The 15,279-nt window shown below is 41.7% G+C and overlaps 1 protein-coding gene across 4 annotated transcripts in view; it reads left to right on the forward strand.

Moving 5' to 3' along the window:
- The window catches only part of tox2 (TOX high mobility group box family member 2), a 98,153-nt gene that overhangs the window by 41,375 nt on the left and 41,499 nt on the right, over positions 1-15,279 (forward strand). For all 4 annotated transcript variants that reach the window (XM_085777678.1, XM_085777680.1, XM_085777676.1 and 1 more), the window contains exon 3: positions 11,381-11,440. In XM_085777678.1, the coding sequence (XP_085633804.1) occupies positions 11,381-11,440 (60 nt within the window). The remainder of the gene's footprint in view (positions 1-11,380; positions 11,441-15,279) is intronic.

Here is a 15,279-nt window from a genome sequence, read left to right on the forward strand (position 1 = left end):
AGCATCAGTGTGCTCTTTGCGGGGAGTCAAACTGTTAGAGCTAACATCGTAGCTGCTGTTGTTGTTTTAGCTCCGCCGCCTTGACAGTGATACATAGGGTGAAGGTTCAGAAAAGAAGATGACAGGATCGTTTCGGGACTCCTCCTTCTCTCTCTCTCTCTCTCTCTCTGCCTCTTTCTTTTGGTTTCTCCCTTCGCTTTTCCTCCCCTGCTTTCTCTCCCCCTTTCTCTGTGTCTCTCTCTCTTTTTCCAAGCTGATTTGGAGCCTTGCATAGTCAATTATGGAGGGAGTGAGAGATGGAGTGGGGGTTCCAGCTTCCATATTTTGGTGTGATATTAATATTGCATGAGCGCTATTCTGTAGCGAATATCTAAGAGACTGCCTATTAAGGCAGCAGCAGGAGAAGAATGTGACAGACACACACATACACACAACTCCACACACACACACACACACACACACACACACACACATATAGCCTACTGTAGATATACACAGACAGCCAGAGTGCAGGGGTGAATCAGTCAGGATCAGGCTCAGGTTGTTATAATTAGTGTTTTCCAGATTTATTTTGGTGAGATAATAAGAGTGACTCATTTTGCTGTTTAATATGTCATGTTTGTTTATCTTGACATGGCTCACATCACACTGCACAGTGAGTGTGTTTGATGTTGGCGAGAAACTGTGGGATGTTCCACTGTAATTGTGCTAAAAATGGAATATTTTAACTAACCCACTGAATAAACAAACAAAACAGAGACACAACACTAATGTGTACTGTAAAAAAAGAAAAGAAAAAAAAGAGAACACTGCCAAGATAATTGTAATATTGCAAAACAGAAGTGATTTAATGACAGCCTTTTTAATTTCATCCTGCTGCTGGGTGGATATCAGTGAAGCATACAGGAAGTGTCAACGGGCTGAGAGGGTGCCCGGCTATGACAGAGAGGCTTGGCGCGGACACTTTTGGGTGCTAAGTGGTGGTGACATGGCATGGTCTGTAACCGACATCTCACTTCATGCCTCCACAGATTGTCATCAACTTCTGATATTATAGTAAGGTGTCATGAGTGTAAGTCACAGTAACAGAGCTTGAAAACATAATAACACTTAAGATTTTTTTTTTTTTTGTAAACATCAAATTGTAATTGCAGTAAGTTCCACTGACAGGGCTAAAATCAACATCAGATTTGTTAATAATGATTTTTCCACTGTTATTATGATCACATTACACAAACAAATTAGACTCTTGTGCTTTACATGAGTCACATTTTATATATATCGAGAGAGTGACAGTTAATTATTATTTTCATTATTCATATCCAATATTCCGTTTTTCTTTTCTGTAACATGTTTGATGATATTGCAGTACTGTATGTCTGTTAGAGTTTGCTGTACTTCAAAGTGACGTCTTTAGAGTGAGAAAGAAAAAGTGGAACCAGCCAATGAGAAATCATTAATCCTAACCATAAAAAAGCGAAGAAAAAAACCTCACGCACGAAAAAAACAAACACATGATACTGTTACCTCGAGGAGACAGTTGATGTAGCTTGAAAATGCAATTGACGTTTAATGTCATTTCCCAGTTGATGAGTATGTTTCAAAACTGGATGACATCCAACCTCTGTTACTGCACTGCAATGCAATGTGAGAATTGGCTTTATTTATCTAAGATTAGGATTCTTGTGTTTTGTAGCCACAAACACTCACAGCTCTGCTCTGGCTGAGTTAAACTGTGTCTACTGTAAGTGCACTGTCCATATTATTTCTAAATATGCATATATTTCCACTCATCCTCCTTTAGCTATAGCAAATCAGAGAGGCTACTGCAAGTCTCCTGCATATCAAACATAATTATCAGCGGACACAGTTTTTCTCAGAGGATTCGGACCTGCAAACATGCTGAAGAGGTTTTTTTCTTTTGCAGCCTTCTCCCTCTCATAGCAGCTTTGCCAGGCACTGTCTAAAGCCCAGAAAGCCTGGCCTAGAGTCGACACAGCCAGTTAGTCCCGAGCCCAGAAGCATCATGCTGGGCCAGACGTCGAACAAGTGCTTGGTGACCTTACAGCACCAGCTGGAGTTTAAAGAAGTCTTTAAAAGGCCGATTCTCCACAGTAATATCATCGTCCATGCCTCAAAGAGTCTGGATTAAGGCCCGCTTTCCCTCGCGAAAATGTAACAAATGTGTGAAAAAACATCACAGCCAAAGCCAATGTGGAGAGTGCGATGGCGAGAGAAGAAGAGAGGGAGAGGGGTAGAGACAGAGAGTATTAGAGATAGATAGAGAGAGAGAGAGAGAGAGAGAGAGAGAGAGAACAGGAGAGGCAGGAAAAAAAGGGAAAAAGAAAGTAGGGGAAACTCAACATCTTAACACCCCCCAATACCCCCACCCTGCCAGATATATCAATGTAGTTGGCTTTCTTTGAAATTCAAATGGAAAGAGGAACAAAAAAGAAAAAAAAAGAGAAACCTCTGGCTTTGGATGGGGGGGGGGGGGGCTGAGAAAAAGACCTGCCATCTATGTATTAGTGCTCTGTAAATATTACATGAGCTCCACATTCACTCAGTTGTTTGGCATTACTTCCACTGGATGGGTATATTATTTTAGAAACCATGCCTTGTTTATGGAGAGGCATGACCTACTTCTCTCTCTCTCTCTGGCTTTTTTTTTCTCTTTCTCTCTCTACCCTCTCTCTCTATTTCTCTCTCTCCCTTTACCTCTCTTTCCCCTTCTCCCTTTCTCTTTCTTGCTCTCGTATTCATTCTCAATCTGCGAAATCTCAACTGGTTGTCCCTGCTGAACAATTACAAGGCAGAGAGACCCAAATGGAGATGTTTGTAGAAAACAACATGTGTATAATTAAGGTTTAATGAGCTCTTGTCAGGGTGGAATGTGCAATTAGATTGGTAATAGAAAATTCTGCCTGAATGCTAGTGGCAGCGGCTGGATGTGGAGTCAGCATGGCAGTGAATGAAACAACAGTGAATTATTTTGAGCCCTATTGACAGAAGTAGATGGTGCTGGATGCTGCATTTAGATTTAAATACACGGGGAAGTCCCAAATACAGAAAGACTGTTTCTTTTTTTCCTAGTGGTGCTGTATTGTGTGTTTTTAAATTACTGTACTTGTGCACACCAGGTTGGTTTCTTGGGAGAGCAGTTCTTAAACAGATGAAGTGACTGTGTGCTCTACTGCTGCAGATTGAAGCAAGAGGCAGAAATTGTGATTTGAATGGAGAAGGTCAGAAATGTCACTGTTTGCACAAATTTAAAAGGAGAAACATGTTTTATTAAAATTTCCTCCAAAATGCATTATTAACTAGGAGGTATTCATGTACCTCTGCCATGGCTGCACAATCTAAAATACATTGAATTGTATCATCTTAATAGAAGGCTCATGACATAAAAGCCAATCATGTGAAATGAAATTTGGTGAAATTAGAGCTGCAACTATAGTTCCCTGATTATTTTCTTAACCTTTATCAATCTGGAATTTTTCAAATATAGAAAACAGAGAAAAATGTCAATTATATTAAAACAAGAGGAACCTGCAGATCTTTGGCATATTTGCTCATGAAATGAATGAAAACATTAATCAGCTAAATGTTTTGGCCGTTCAACTAACTGATAATTCTGAGCTCTGAGCTCTTGGACAAATTGAAACTGGTGCAGACTGCGCAAATGGATATCATCATATATTACATTTAGCTATATTGGATGGTACAGCATGATAAAGCGACCTTAAGGCCATATTTGGCTATTAGTAAGTTTTCTCTGCTGCACAGCATTGTTTGTTGCGGGTGGTGGTGGTGAGACTTGACAAAAGCTTTGGCCATTGTTGCCTTCTGGGCAGCGCTGCTTCTTCAGTGAGTTGCTATCAGAAAGCGACACGACGGGCTGGAAGAGGTCGGGGCTAGCTGCTTAGCATGCTAACTAATGTTAGCCCCCGATAGCACAACCTCCGTGGTCAACGTAACAATAGTGATGCAGGCAAAAATGTGTATTTATTGAACACAATCATCCCCCGTTAGCTACCTGGCACTTCTCTCTAGGCTTTTTCTGTCTTTCTTTTTCTGTCCCACAGACTCACTATTTCAGGGAGGAAGACTTCAGGCCCTGTATCTTTCTAAATACGGCACTTGTGAGAAAAAAAAAGCAGGTATCTTGCTGCTCTCTTATTCTGCTCTTTTCTGACAGTCTTTTTCTTGACTTGGTGAAATTGCCAATTGTGGGTCTGGTGGAGAAGAAGATCCACACACACAGAAATCGTGTTTGGCTCTTTCTGAATTACTTGACTAGTCCCTGAATGAGAGGGCCCTTTGTTGGCTTCCTCTGGGACTGCCCTTGAAAGGCCCCTATTGTGTGGTAAGCACTATGATATAATGCAAGTGGATTTAATAGATTTAATGGAACACACAGGCATGGTTCTCAAACCCTCATGTGATGGGAACCAGCCTGTTTTGAGATGCAGAACCACATCTTAAAGAAATGAACTGATACGTGAATGTCGTGTTACTACGGAAGCATGTTAAGCTTTTTTTATTATACGTTATTGATTCTGTCCAGTGAAAAGCCCATTGCATTTATCTTGACATCACAATCAGTGCGTTTTGGTATGTTGTTTTCCAGATTTGTGTATCGCCTGATTATCCGTTCCTGTGTTCCACCTGAGTTGTGTTTGGAAGTCAAGGTTAGACAGAGTGGGGGGAGTTGAATGTCAGCGATGTGTTAGCTTTGTTTTCATTGTGTTAACAGGGGCACAATGGTACGATTGTGTGGCCATCTGAAACCCTACACCTACCCAGAGCTTTCGGGGGTCAGAGGTGGGGGAGATGTGTGTGCCTTTAGCCCGACGAACCATGCATTTTGAAAGACCCAGAAACCAAAGAGTAATCCATCCAGCATACCATCCAAACCCTTCTGCTTCAGCAGCTCGCTCACATACCAGATCTGCTCATCCAGAGTCCTTGTAAAATGCTCTCATTTTCCAAATATAAATGATGCCCCCCCCTCCTTCTCCTTCTCATTTTTCCACTTCTTCCCCTTTTTACTTTCTAATCTGTCTCATTATTTTAAGGTGCCATTTGAGGTGTGGCCTGCCTCTTGAAACCCCTCAGTGTGATGGACAAGACCATAAAGCCGAGCAATAAACCTGAGATGAATGTTATATCTTAACACTGATAGAGGCAATTAAGTCCATCATAAGCGAGAGAGGGAACACTCTTCTCTGGGGACTCATTCACTTGCATGGTTTAACATGATCCCCAGCTAAATGCCTTATTTTATTTCTCCTCTCAGCTCACAGCTTACAGTCAAGCACAAATTGAGCTGATGTGTTTTTTTCACACAATTTGGTCTTTTCTGTCTGATCTGCCCTTTTCTGTCTGTCGTCATGCGTCCCCCCCCCCCTCTCCTCTCTCTCTCTCCCTCTCTCTATCTCTCCCTTTCTCTCTGTCCTCCCCATTTCGCCGTATTTGTCATGGTAATGTAAAAAAAAATCTCAGCTGCTCCAATTCATTTCGTGCTCTTTCAGTCGAGAAAGAAGGGCAATCCTGTTTCTCCTCACTAGTTTCTGTGTGTTGAGGTTTAGATGTAATGAAGACCATATTTCATCTGCATGGAGTTATATGGCTGGGCGTGGCTGAGCAAGTATGTTATGGGAAAATAAATATTATGGAAGGTCTAACTTTGTTATCTTTATCTCACAGGGATCAATGTGTGTATTATTGGATAGGATACATTACACAAGCATGTAGGCATGCATGCAATGTGCACACATTCAGAGCCGAGAACATAATGCATGCATACACGAGTTGTATATACGTGCACGTACATAAGGAACACATAAAAGTGAAATACACAAGCAGCAGCAGATATCCACGCATACACACAGGCATTCCATATGTCCGCAGCACACCATCCCCCAACACTCCCTCTGCTTTGGTTATGTCTGTATGTATATACTGTATGTGTGTGTGTGTGTGGGGAGGGGGGCATTCATGTGTGTGTGTGTGTGTGTGTGTGTGTGTGTGCCTGCCATCGAGTCATTGAATGCTCTAATGACCACAGTCCTGACACAGGTATTTTGACTGCTGCCTCTTTCCATCGGCACATTGACTGACATGCGATTAGTTACGCTGGGGTGAAAAACTAGGGAGGCGCACGCTGTTGGCATGAAAAGAGACCAGGAGGAGGGTTAAGTTCTCCTCTCTCCGTCTCTCCTGCCTCATCTCGCTTTAAATCTAAAACATCCCCGGCTGCAGTTATACTGGTTGCACGATTTGGTATTCAGTACGTACAGTAAAGCACAGCTGGGCTCGCAGCGACCTTATGAGAAAAGCCTCTCGTGTAGATCACGGCAGGTTATAGCAGCACTGTAGCACGGAATGCAAAACGACCATCGTAGCAGGAGTATAGAATTCATACAGCACTGATCTGAAACTACTACTTTTTTTTTTTATATATAAGTGAGGGTGTTTTCCCCCCGTTACTGACCTGCAGATTACACATGCACATTTAATGCATGTCTTATCTAACCCAATGAGTTCCACACAGTGAGATTAAATGGAAGTTAAATGAGAGCAATGGTATCTAATCAGTTATGTATTGGCAGTCGTCCAGAGGTTAGCTGTTTTGAATTGGTAGAGAAAAAATTTGGTTCTAATTGTTCCTAAAACAATGTGTATTGAAGTAACTTAAATATGGAAATTCTACCTTTTTAATGCATTATAAGTGATCAAATTAAACCCAATAATACTACTCACTGTATGTGAACACTACATGACCTCAGGTGATTTTTTTTTTTGACCAAGCAACTCCTTCTTCCCAATTCTATACACAACCTACAATTAACATACTTGAAAAGTACAAACTAAGCCTGCCACAAAACCAGAGACACATTCTGATCGTATGAACACAGAATCAGAGCAGAATGGGATCTGCAAAGACATAATTAAGATAAATAAGACAAGATAGCAAGCATTATCTACTAATGGAAAAGGACAAGAGAAAGAAAAGGTAAGTTAGTTTGAATAGAATGTGTCAACAATTCAAAGTGCTTTCTATTTTACAAGATAAAAAGCATCAAGGCATGAGGCAAAAGACAATTTAATAAGACAATTTAGAGCCCAGTAAAATAGAAGCTAAAAATAAGTTAGTGAGAAAGTGAAGCAAAGGAGAGTAGAAGTCACAGTACAGTGAAAGTGCATATTCCCAAATTTCATTTAATAGAAGTTGGTGGCAAACAGAAAAGTTTGAAGCCGGGATTTAAACAAGCTGAGAGTTGGAGCACACTTCAAGCTTTCTGGAAGTTTGTTTCAGATATGTGCATGGATAAAAACTCAATGCTGCCTCTCCATGTTTAGCTTCGACTCTGGGGACAGTAAGCAGACCTGTCCCAGATGATGCGCAAGGCTCAAAAGGTTCAAAACACAGCAGCATCAGAAATGTATTTTGGCCCTAAACCATTCGATGGCATCTAAATCCTAATAAAAAGAAATCTTTTTTTCAGATAGGCTTTAATTTGCAAAAGAGAAACTTGCACCTTGATGGATGGATAAAACTGACAGTTTGAAGATACCACTGTAGGTGCGAGTCCATGTTTGAAGGCTTTGGAAAGCTCTGCATTTCTGATACGCTATGTTCCAGTCAACAGTTGTTCTATAACCTCTATGACTGTGGTGCACTTCCTGCATCAAACTGACATTGGTTTGGCTTTACGCAAACACAAAGCTATTTATAGCATCTCTCCCACTTTATTTTCTCCCTCCCTTGCTCTCCCTCTCTCTCTCTGTCTTTCTCTCTCTCTCTCTCTCTCTCTCTTTCATGTATTTGCATTTCTGCTATGCAAACAGGAGTCTGGTGTCAAGTGCGTCAGTTGCTTGTCCCTTTTCTTTCTCAAGCCTCAATCTATCTCAAAATCCCCCCCACCTCCCCCACCAACTTTCCTCCATTTCACTGTAGCTTTCCACCTCTCGCTCACCTTCACCCCCCCCTCCTCCATCCCTCCCTCCCTCCCTCTATCAGTGTTTTCCTTTGCTCAATTGTTTTGCTGTAGATTTGACCGTTATGATTAATGACCTCAAAGCCTGAGGAAAGCAAACAGAGAGAGACACTCTAAGCTCGCCCTTCCCTTACAAACCTCCTCTTTCTTTCCCTCTCATATGTCGACTGCTCTTATGTTCACACCGAGCACATTATCACTCCTGGAGAAAAGATAAGATATGCATAAATAATATGAGTCAGATTACCTGAGAGAAAGATTTTAAATACACAAAGTTACAACAAACACCTTCTGGCAGACACAAACAGCTTTCCCTGACCACTGCTGTAGAGCCCCTGTTGATTATTCTACTTATGTGGTTTGGTAAGTAACACATACACAATTTGGGATCATGATTCTCTATACTAGTGCAGTACATTTACAATGTTTGTGGTTGTTTCAGAGCTTCTGTTGTCCTTTGTGTGTTCAAAAAGGAATGGTAGTTGCCGTACTCCAAACTGTACTCTAACACAGAATCAATATAGAAAGAAAAAAGCCAGTCAGTGCTAGGCTAGCTGTTTACCCCTATTTCCAGACTTTGTGTTAAGCTAAAGCTAATAGTTTGCTGACTCCAGCATCCTGAAATGAGGGTCGTATCAATGTTGTGACCCAAGAACATTAATAAATGCACATTATCTAAAACAAATTTACCTCTGGATTTGAGTCGATCAAGAGCTTTACTGACCAATTATTGTTCATTATTAACAAACTCTGCCCTCAGTGATGCAGCCTTCCCGCGGTGCAGCAGAAGCCCCATCACAGACCGCACTCTGCTCTTTGACTTTGGTATAATTGTTTTCTACTTACCCTGTTTTGCTCATTGAGATCTGGTTTGCTGGTTTGAAAATAACCTATTCCGAGACACCACCACATCCAGCACGATGTGATTAGGACACCATGTAAAATCATTTTCCAAGAGCAATAAAGAAAGTGATTTCATTTTCACTGCAGAATACAATGATTGTTCCTCCAGCAAACTAATAGTGCTATCACACAGAAATCATTGCACTAGAAGTAACAGTTCCATTAGAGGCCGAATGATAACGCAGAAATGGAATTGGGGCTTCAAATTGAATAATGTTGCAAGGAAGTGCATTTGTATTGTAGTTTGTTTGGTGCTCTGACTGTGCCATGTACAAAAACAAATGCAAGAAAACAGTACTGACATTGAATCTTCAATACACAGATTTAGTCCACCGAACATCTAGCTCATTACACATAGAGAAATATAGCTATAATTCTTTTTGCCCACCGCTTGAGAAACACCTCTAGCAGGTCACTGTAGGCACGCCCATCCCTTTACTTGACCTTACAGTAGCAGCAGTAATTTATCTCAGCCACTATACTAGCTGTCTTGAGGTGTGTTTTGTTTCCTCATAAATGGCTGGTGCCAAATAGTGTCAGACTAAGAGGCAGGGAAGGCCTCTGGGAGCATGTGTGAGTGTGCCTGTGTGTTTGTTTCTGTGTGTTTGAATGCTTTTGTGTTTCAAGCTGCGGCCTCTGGCTGTGACCCCACTGTTAATCACACTACAGCCAGAACAACCACAGGCTCTATTGCCTCTACTGCTGTTACAGCCCTCCTCTTTTCTATCTATGTTTCCCTCTCTCTTTCTCCCCCCCCCCCCCCCTACAGTTACAGTATCTTCTCTACTTCCCACTTACACATGATCTTTACCCACCCCTTCTGCCTTTTAGCTCAGGGATACGGTCTCCCTCGCCTTTGTCATTCTCGCTCCATGACCTCAAACCATCACCTTCACTTGAGCCTAAACCTTCCCTCTGGGCTTCTTGAGGTCGGTGTTTCTGAGCTATGTATCAGTGGGGTTGTTCTGCCCTTGTTCCTCTGGTGAGCTCACTAGTTCTCACCTCTTTGGAGTCTGTGTGGTCTTTCGCTCCCTATGGCTGGGTGGCTGGCCAGCAGCCGGGTTGGGAAATGTGTTGATGTGCGATTAGTCAGCCATGTTACTGGGTGATTGCTGTAGAGGGAAGGAAACAGCCTTTGTGTCTGGCCGACTGAAGTGTCGATCTGTCGGTCTGGGCCTAATTCTTAAATTTTGTCTCTTAAGACTATCGGCAATGACATAACTTGACTCACCACCACTTCCCCATGGTTTTGGGAAAAACCTAACTACAGCACAAATGATGTTGATCACAGCAATAGGCATGAACCTCCTACAGCTTTTCAACAAAAGTTCTGAAACACAGAAGGTAGGTCTCTGGAAATTCCTGTAGCTGTTTGGTGGTGAACTGCATGGCACAGCAAATCAATTTCTGGGTCAACTTTCTGGCTGACTTACCTGTCCTATATCGTTTGATCACATAAAAAGCTTTTGTGCATGTTAGAGAGGTGCAGCAGCAGATACAAAAAGATAAAACGTGCATCCAAACTGCAACAAGACCAAGACGCTCTAGCAGCTCCACAGGCACCAGGTAATTTACGGTAAATGTAGACATCAGGATGATAGCAGTAACAATACTAACATCCAGATGTTGGTAGGTACAATGTTTACCCTGTTTATTTTCCTAATTCAGTATGTTAGCATTTATTAGCACTACAGACAAAGTACAACCAACAAACCTGATGGAAAAATATCGGACAAATAACCTGATGGTGGTGTTAAATTAAAAATCACCGGATCATAAATTGATTATAATTCATTCAGAATGCATGGGATGCGAATATATGTTGCTAATTTTATGCCAATACCTCTAATGCTTGGTGAGACATTTCACTCAAACCTGCAAATGGGAGCCTCATGACAGCATTAGAGGGAAAGTAACGTGATAATAATATTCATCACCTTGTCACCAAGGATGTAATGGTAACTCACCCCAAAGAAGCTGTGATGTGTGTGTTTTTGGACCATGGTGTTTGTTCGACCAGATGACAAACATTGTAAACTTTTGATCAGCTCTGCTGGTGAGTGACTGGACAACTTGATAGATGGCTAACCAACGTGTGAGTGTTAAGCACTCAGTGTTGTGATTATCTCTCTGTGGTCCCTTTTGTCGCCTTGTGACACTCGTGGTATCACAGCAGTTAGGTGTGTGCACACTTGCGCACACACCATCTCAGGCTGTAGGCAAGCTGAGGCGAAGAGTGTGAGTTACACGAGCTTTGACAGGGCCTAATTATACTTGTCTCTAATGAACTGTAATTACTGACATCCACCAGAGCATCGAGGTCTATAAGCCGAGGACTTGGAGTCATTAGGCTGCTGTGTTACACTGTTTCTGTATCTCTACTGACTGACTGAAAATCTCTGTTTTCGCTCGTTGTTGTGATGTGTTTCTGTCTGCCTAACTGTTTTCTCTTTTCTCTCTCTCTCTCTCTGCAGTTTGATGGTGACAACATGTACATGAATGAAAACAACCATGAGTTCCTCCCGCCCAACCAGGTAAGTTCAAATTGGCCCTAATGGAGTACCTGCTATTTCATCTGCTGCCCGTGATTGTTGCCTGAGTTGCAGTGCAGCCATTTTCCTTCCACTGTTGTTATTGCTTGTTAGGATGGACGACAAATTGTTGTTATTGAAACCACCGCAGAGTTATATGGCATCAGCTGAAAACAAAAGGATGGAAATAATGCCCCCCCCCGACCCCCTCCCCCCCCCCCCCCCCCCCCCCCCCCCAAAAAAAAAAAACCCAATTAGTTCACCAGTGTTTCACACTGACGGATGTAAGAGAACATTCTGTAACTCAGGTTTGTTAATATAAGTGGTGGGCACAGTGTTGTACATATAAACATACACTTCTCACAGTTCAAGAACCTTGAAACTGAACAAAGTTGAATGCTTTTGCTCTAAACGACAGCCTGTCTTCAAAACTATTAACTTTTTCTCTTTTAGAGATTCTCGAACTGTGAAGTAAAATGTATCCTATGAAATTGTAGATATGTACTGTATGCACTGTCTTTGATACACTAAAGCTAGTCGAGTCCATCCCTGTAGAGGCCTTGGAAATACTCTGGACAGGTTGATAGTCAGTCATACAGTAGTGTACTTCAAACAGTCATAATTACATTGTGTGTGTATGAGAATACCAGAGTTTCTAAAGCAGCAAAAAAAAACATCCCCACTTCTACAGAGTCTACAGAGAAAGTATGGGACCTTGTTTCTCAGAGCTGACAGTATCAACCATTAAGCTAACTATGCCATCATAAAATTCAAATTCACTATATCCCAATTATGCAATCATACTCTGCGCACTCTATTTTCACTTCTGGCTTTTCACTGGTAAAAGCCAAGCAGAAAAGGCTGCTTCATCTGAGTGAGTTTTGGCCTCATTACAAAGGATTTATTAAGTTACAATGGAGGGGGAGTCCGTGCTCTTCTACAGAACATGGCAACCATGCCAGATACACTGTAGCACAGCTGGTTGTGAACAACTGGGAGACCATATGGTTGTGTTTGGACAGAGGGATTTGTGGAGTTTGGGAATAAGCCCATCTGACATACACTGGGGAACAGGGAATTTGTCCCTGTCAATTGCAATTATTAGGACCGACCCATAGGCTACAGTAGTTGTGAGTTTCTGTTGCATTCGCTGTTTTGCTTAATTTCTTAATGCTCTGGTTTGTTAAAGTGTGGCTGGGGGCCCAGAGTGAGACAGAGCTGCTAATGCTGCTTCTCCTACATGATTCCTAAAGTTTATTGAGATATCTCTGGGAACAAATATGTCTGCCACAAAGTGAATTTCAGTAGGATAGTGCTGTTATCTGACAGATTCACCATGCAGATCCTTGGCTGTCTAAAAAAAAGAAAAGAAAAAGAACTCAACAACTGCTTTTATCGCCTATTTTGATTCGGCACATGAAGTTTTACTGCAGTGCTGATTGACTGATTACAAGTCATGCTGATGCGCACAATGTGTTTTTGCTGAATTACACGGGGACAGATAAAATATCGCAAATGTTGCATGGAGGACAGACACAGGGAGCTGTGATGGGGAGGAGAGAGAGAGAGAGAGAAAGGAAGGTAGGGATCAAGGAAGCAAGGATGACAAAGAGTGGGAAACAGCATGAAAGACAAAGTGATGGGGATGAGAGACGATTTTGCTTTGCTCTGTGTTAGACTTTGTTTACTCAAGATCCCCTCATATTTGACATGTGCCTTGCTCTATTCTCCGCTTCACCAAGTTTAGCCTCTCCTTCCCTCTGACAGCTCGAACCAGGGAGAGCCTTAGGGGTGGACACACACGCCGACAACAACACATAGAGATGGGAGAAATAGCAAAAAAAAAACACTGATATGCGCCTCCTTAGCTAATTCCACTTTCTTTAGAGCAGCTTTTAAGCTTGTAGTGTGTCCAAGCTGGAACAGCATACATAAAAAACATCAGTAATGCTTGATGGAGTAAGATCTGTAATCAATAATGCATACTAAATGTACATAGCAAATACTGTTTTTAATCTTAATTAAATTCTCTTAAATTAACATGATTATTAATGCATACATACATAGATAGCCTACATGTACATACATTAAATTAACATACTTAACCACTCCACACAGGAAATGATACAATACTGCTAATTAAACAAGGCTGCAATTATCTTGTATTTATTAATTAACAGTTAGTTTTTTCTGAGATGTTCCTGTAGCTCACTTGCCGCCATCCACCAGTGTGAAACTCTGTCCTGCTGTTACAGTAGCAGCTCCTACATTTCCTTTGGGAGCAGCACTGTGGGAGACTGCTCATACAGATTGAGTGTGCACATTGATTGTTCTGTGTACTTCTTTTTATACTATTTTCATTGTTAACACACTACAGACTCAAAACCTGCTGAGAGTTAGAAGAAAGTATAGATTTGGTTAAATAGATCCCAATCACAAATGATGGTCCATCATTTTGTGTCCAACGAAAATTTGTTTCTTCTATGCCAATAACAAAAAAGCAGCCTGTACGGTAGATAAACAAGCATGTTTCTGCAGATTGCAGGTGCTCGACTGGTTAAAGTTAAGTTTAAAGTAGAAACTGTAACTGTGTTTATGCTTGCATTGTTTGCGAGTGGACTTGGTGAAGGAAACTTAGGGATAGATAGCTGAAGGGATCATTGTTTATTAACTAGTTTCACTCAAGAAACACGTTGTAGAGTGTATACATTAGCTGCATTATCCTTAATATATTCCATCTTGAAGAAAAACAAATCATACAGCCTAAAGCTTACTTTTCTGTGCTTGCTGCTTTATTATCTGACTTTTCTTCTCCATCTTTCTTTCTCCCACTCTCTCTGTGACTCCCCCTCTTTTGCTCTTTCTCTCAGTCATTTTCTCTCTTAGCCCCCCCATCTCCCTCCTTCCATTGCATTTAAATGCATTTGGGTCAGCGGTTCCACCTCCAAACTGTGTGAAAGTGTGTTTTTCAGTGCTCGGCTGTCTCCTACTTCCATGTAATTGCTCTATTTAATCTGGCACACCTATATCAATACGTTTCTTATACATAGGTGCACTCACATAGGATGAAAGCGTGGTAATTCAGTCCAAGTAACCACATCAGATAGTGAAATGCTTCGATGGGTATGTTCTCGTGATGAGTCACAAGGAAACAGGGTCAGTGCCATTGTCATATCGATGTTCCCATGAACATCGTATTCTGACCCTGCGTAGTTCTCTGCAGTGCTTCTTCCTGTCTCTCTCCTCTCCCCTGGCGGAGTGACAAAGTGTTAGTGATTCAATGACAAGGTCAGGGACCTTGGTCTTGGCATCAACAAGCTCTTTGTCTGCCCCCGTGGCCACTGACCATTGTCGTGGCAACAATGTAGAAGAGAGTAGCCAGCGATGAGGAGTTTTATTTTGGCGTTGTTGTGAGAGGCTTGATGTGAATCTCAAGCATGAAAAGAGACACACTAGACACATGAAATCTCAACAGTGGGAAGTGGAAGAGCACTTCCTAAGTAGAGAGCCTTTTTTTATTATTATAAAGGTCTTAGTAGACCTTCACCTGAAGTGGGATTTTCTCTTGCTAACACTTACCAGAACAGTGGAGAAGCGATGCGATCAAAGATAATGCACTGTGGAGATGCCTTCTCATAGCTGCGCAGCAAAGTGAAAGAAACAGTATACTTCATCAGCACTTTACCTTGACAATGCTTCGCTTTGATGTGTTTCTCCCTGACTTATGAATTCATTTAGCAGAACTGCTGTTTGAGAGAAATATGTCACAGGAAAAAAAAAAAAGAACACGAGAAAGAAATGGAAAGGAGGAGAGAGAGAGAGTGGCGGTGGTGATGGGTGTG

This window comes from Trachurus japonicus, chromosome 5 (assembly GCF_045865225.1).
Source record: "Trachurus japonicus isolate A0001 chromosome 5, Traja_1.0".
Lineage (NCBI taxonomy): Eukaryota > Metazoa > Chordata > Actinopteri > Carangiformes > Carangidae > Trachurus > Trachurus japonicus.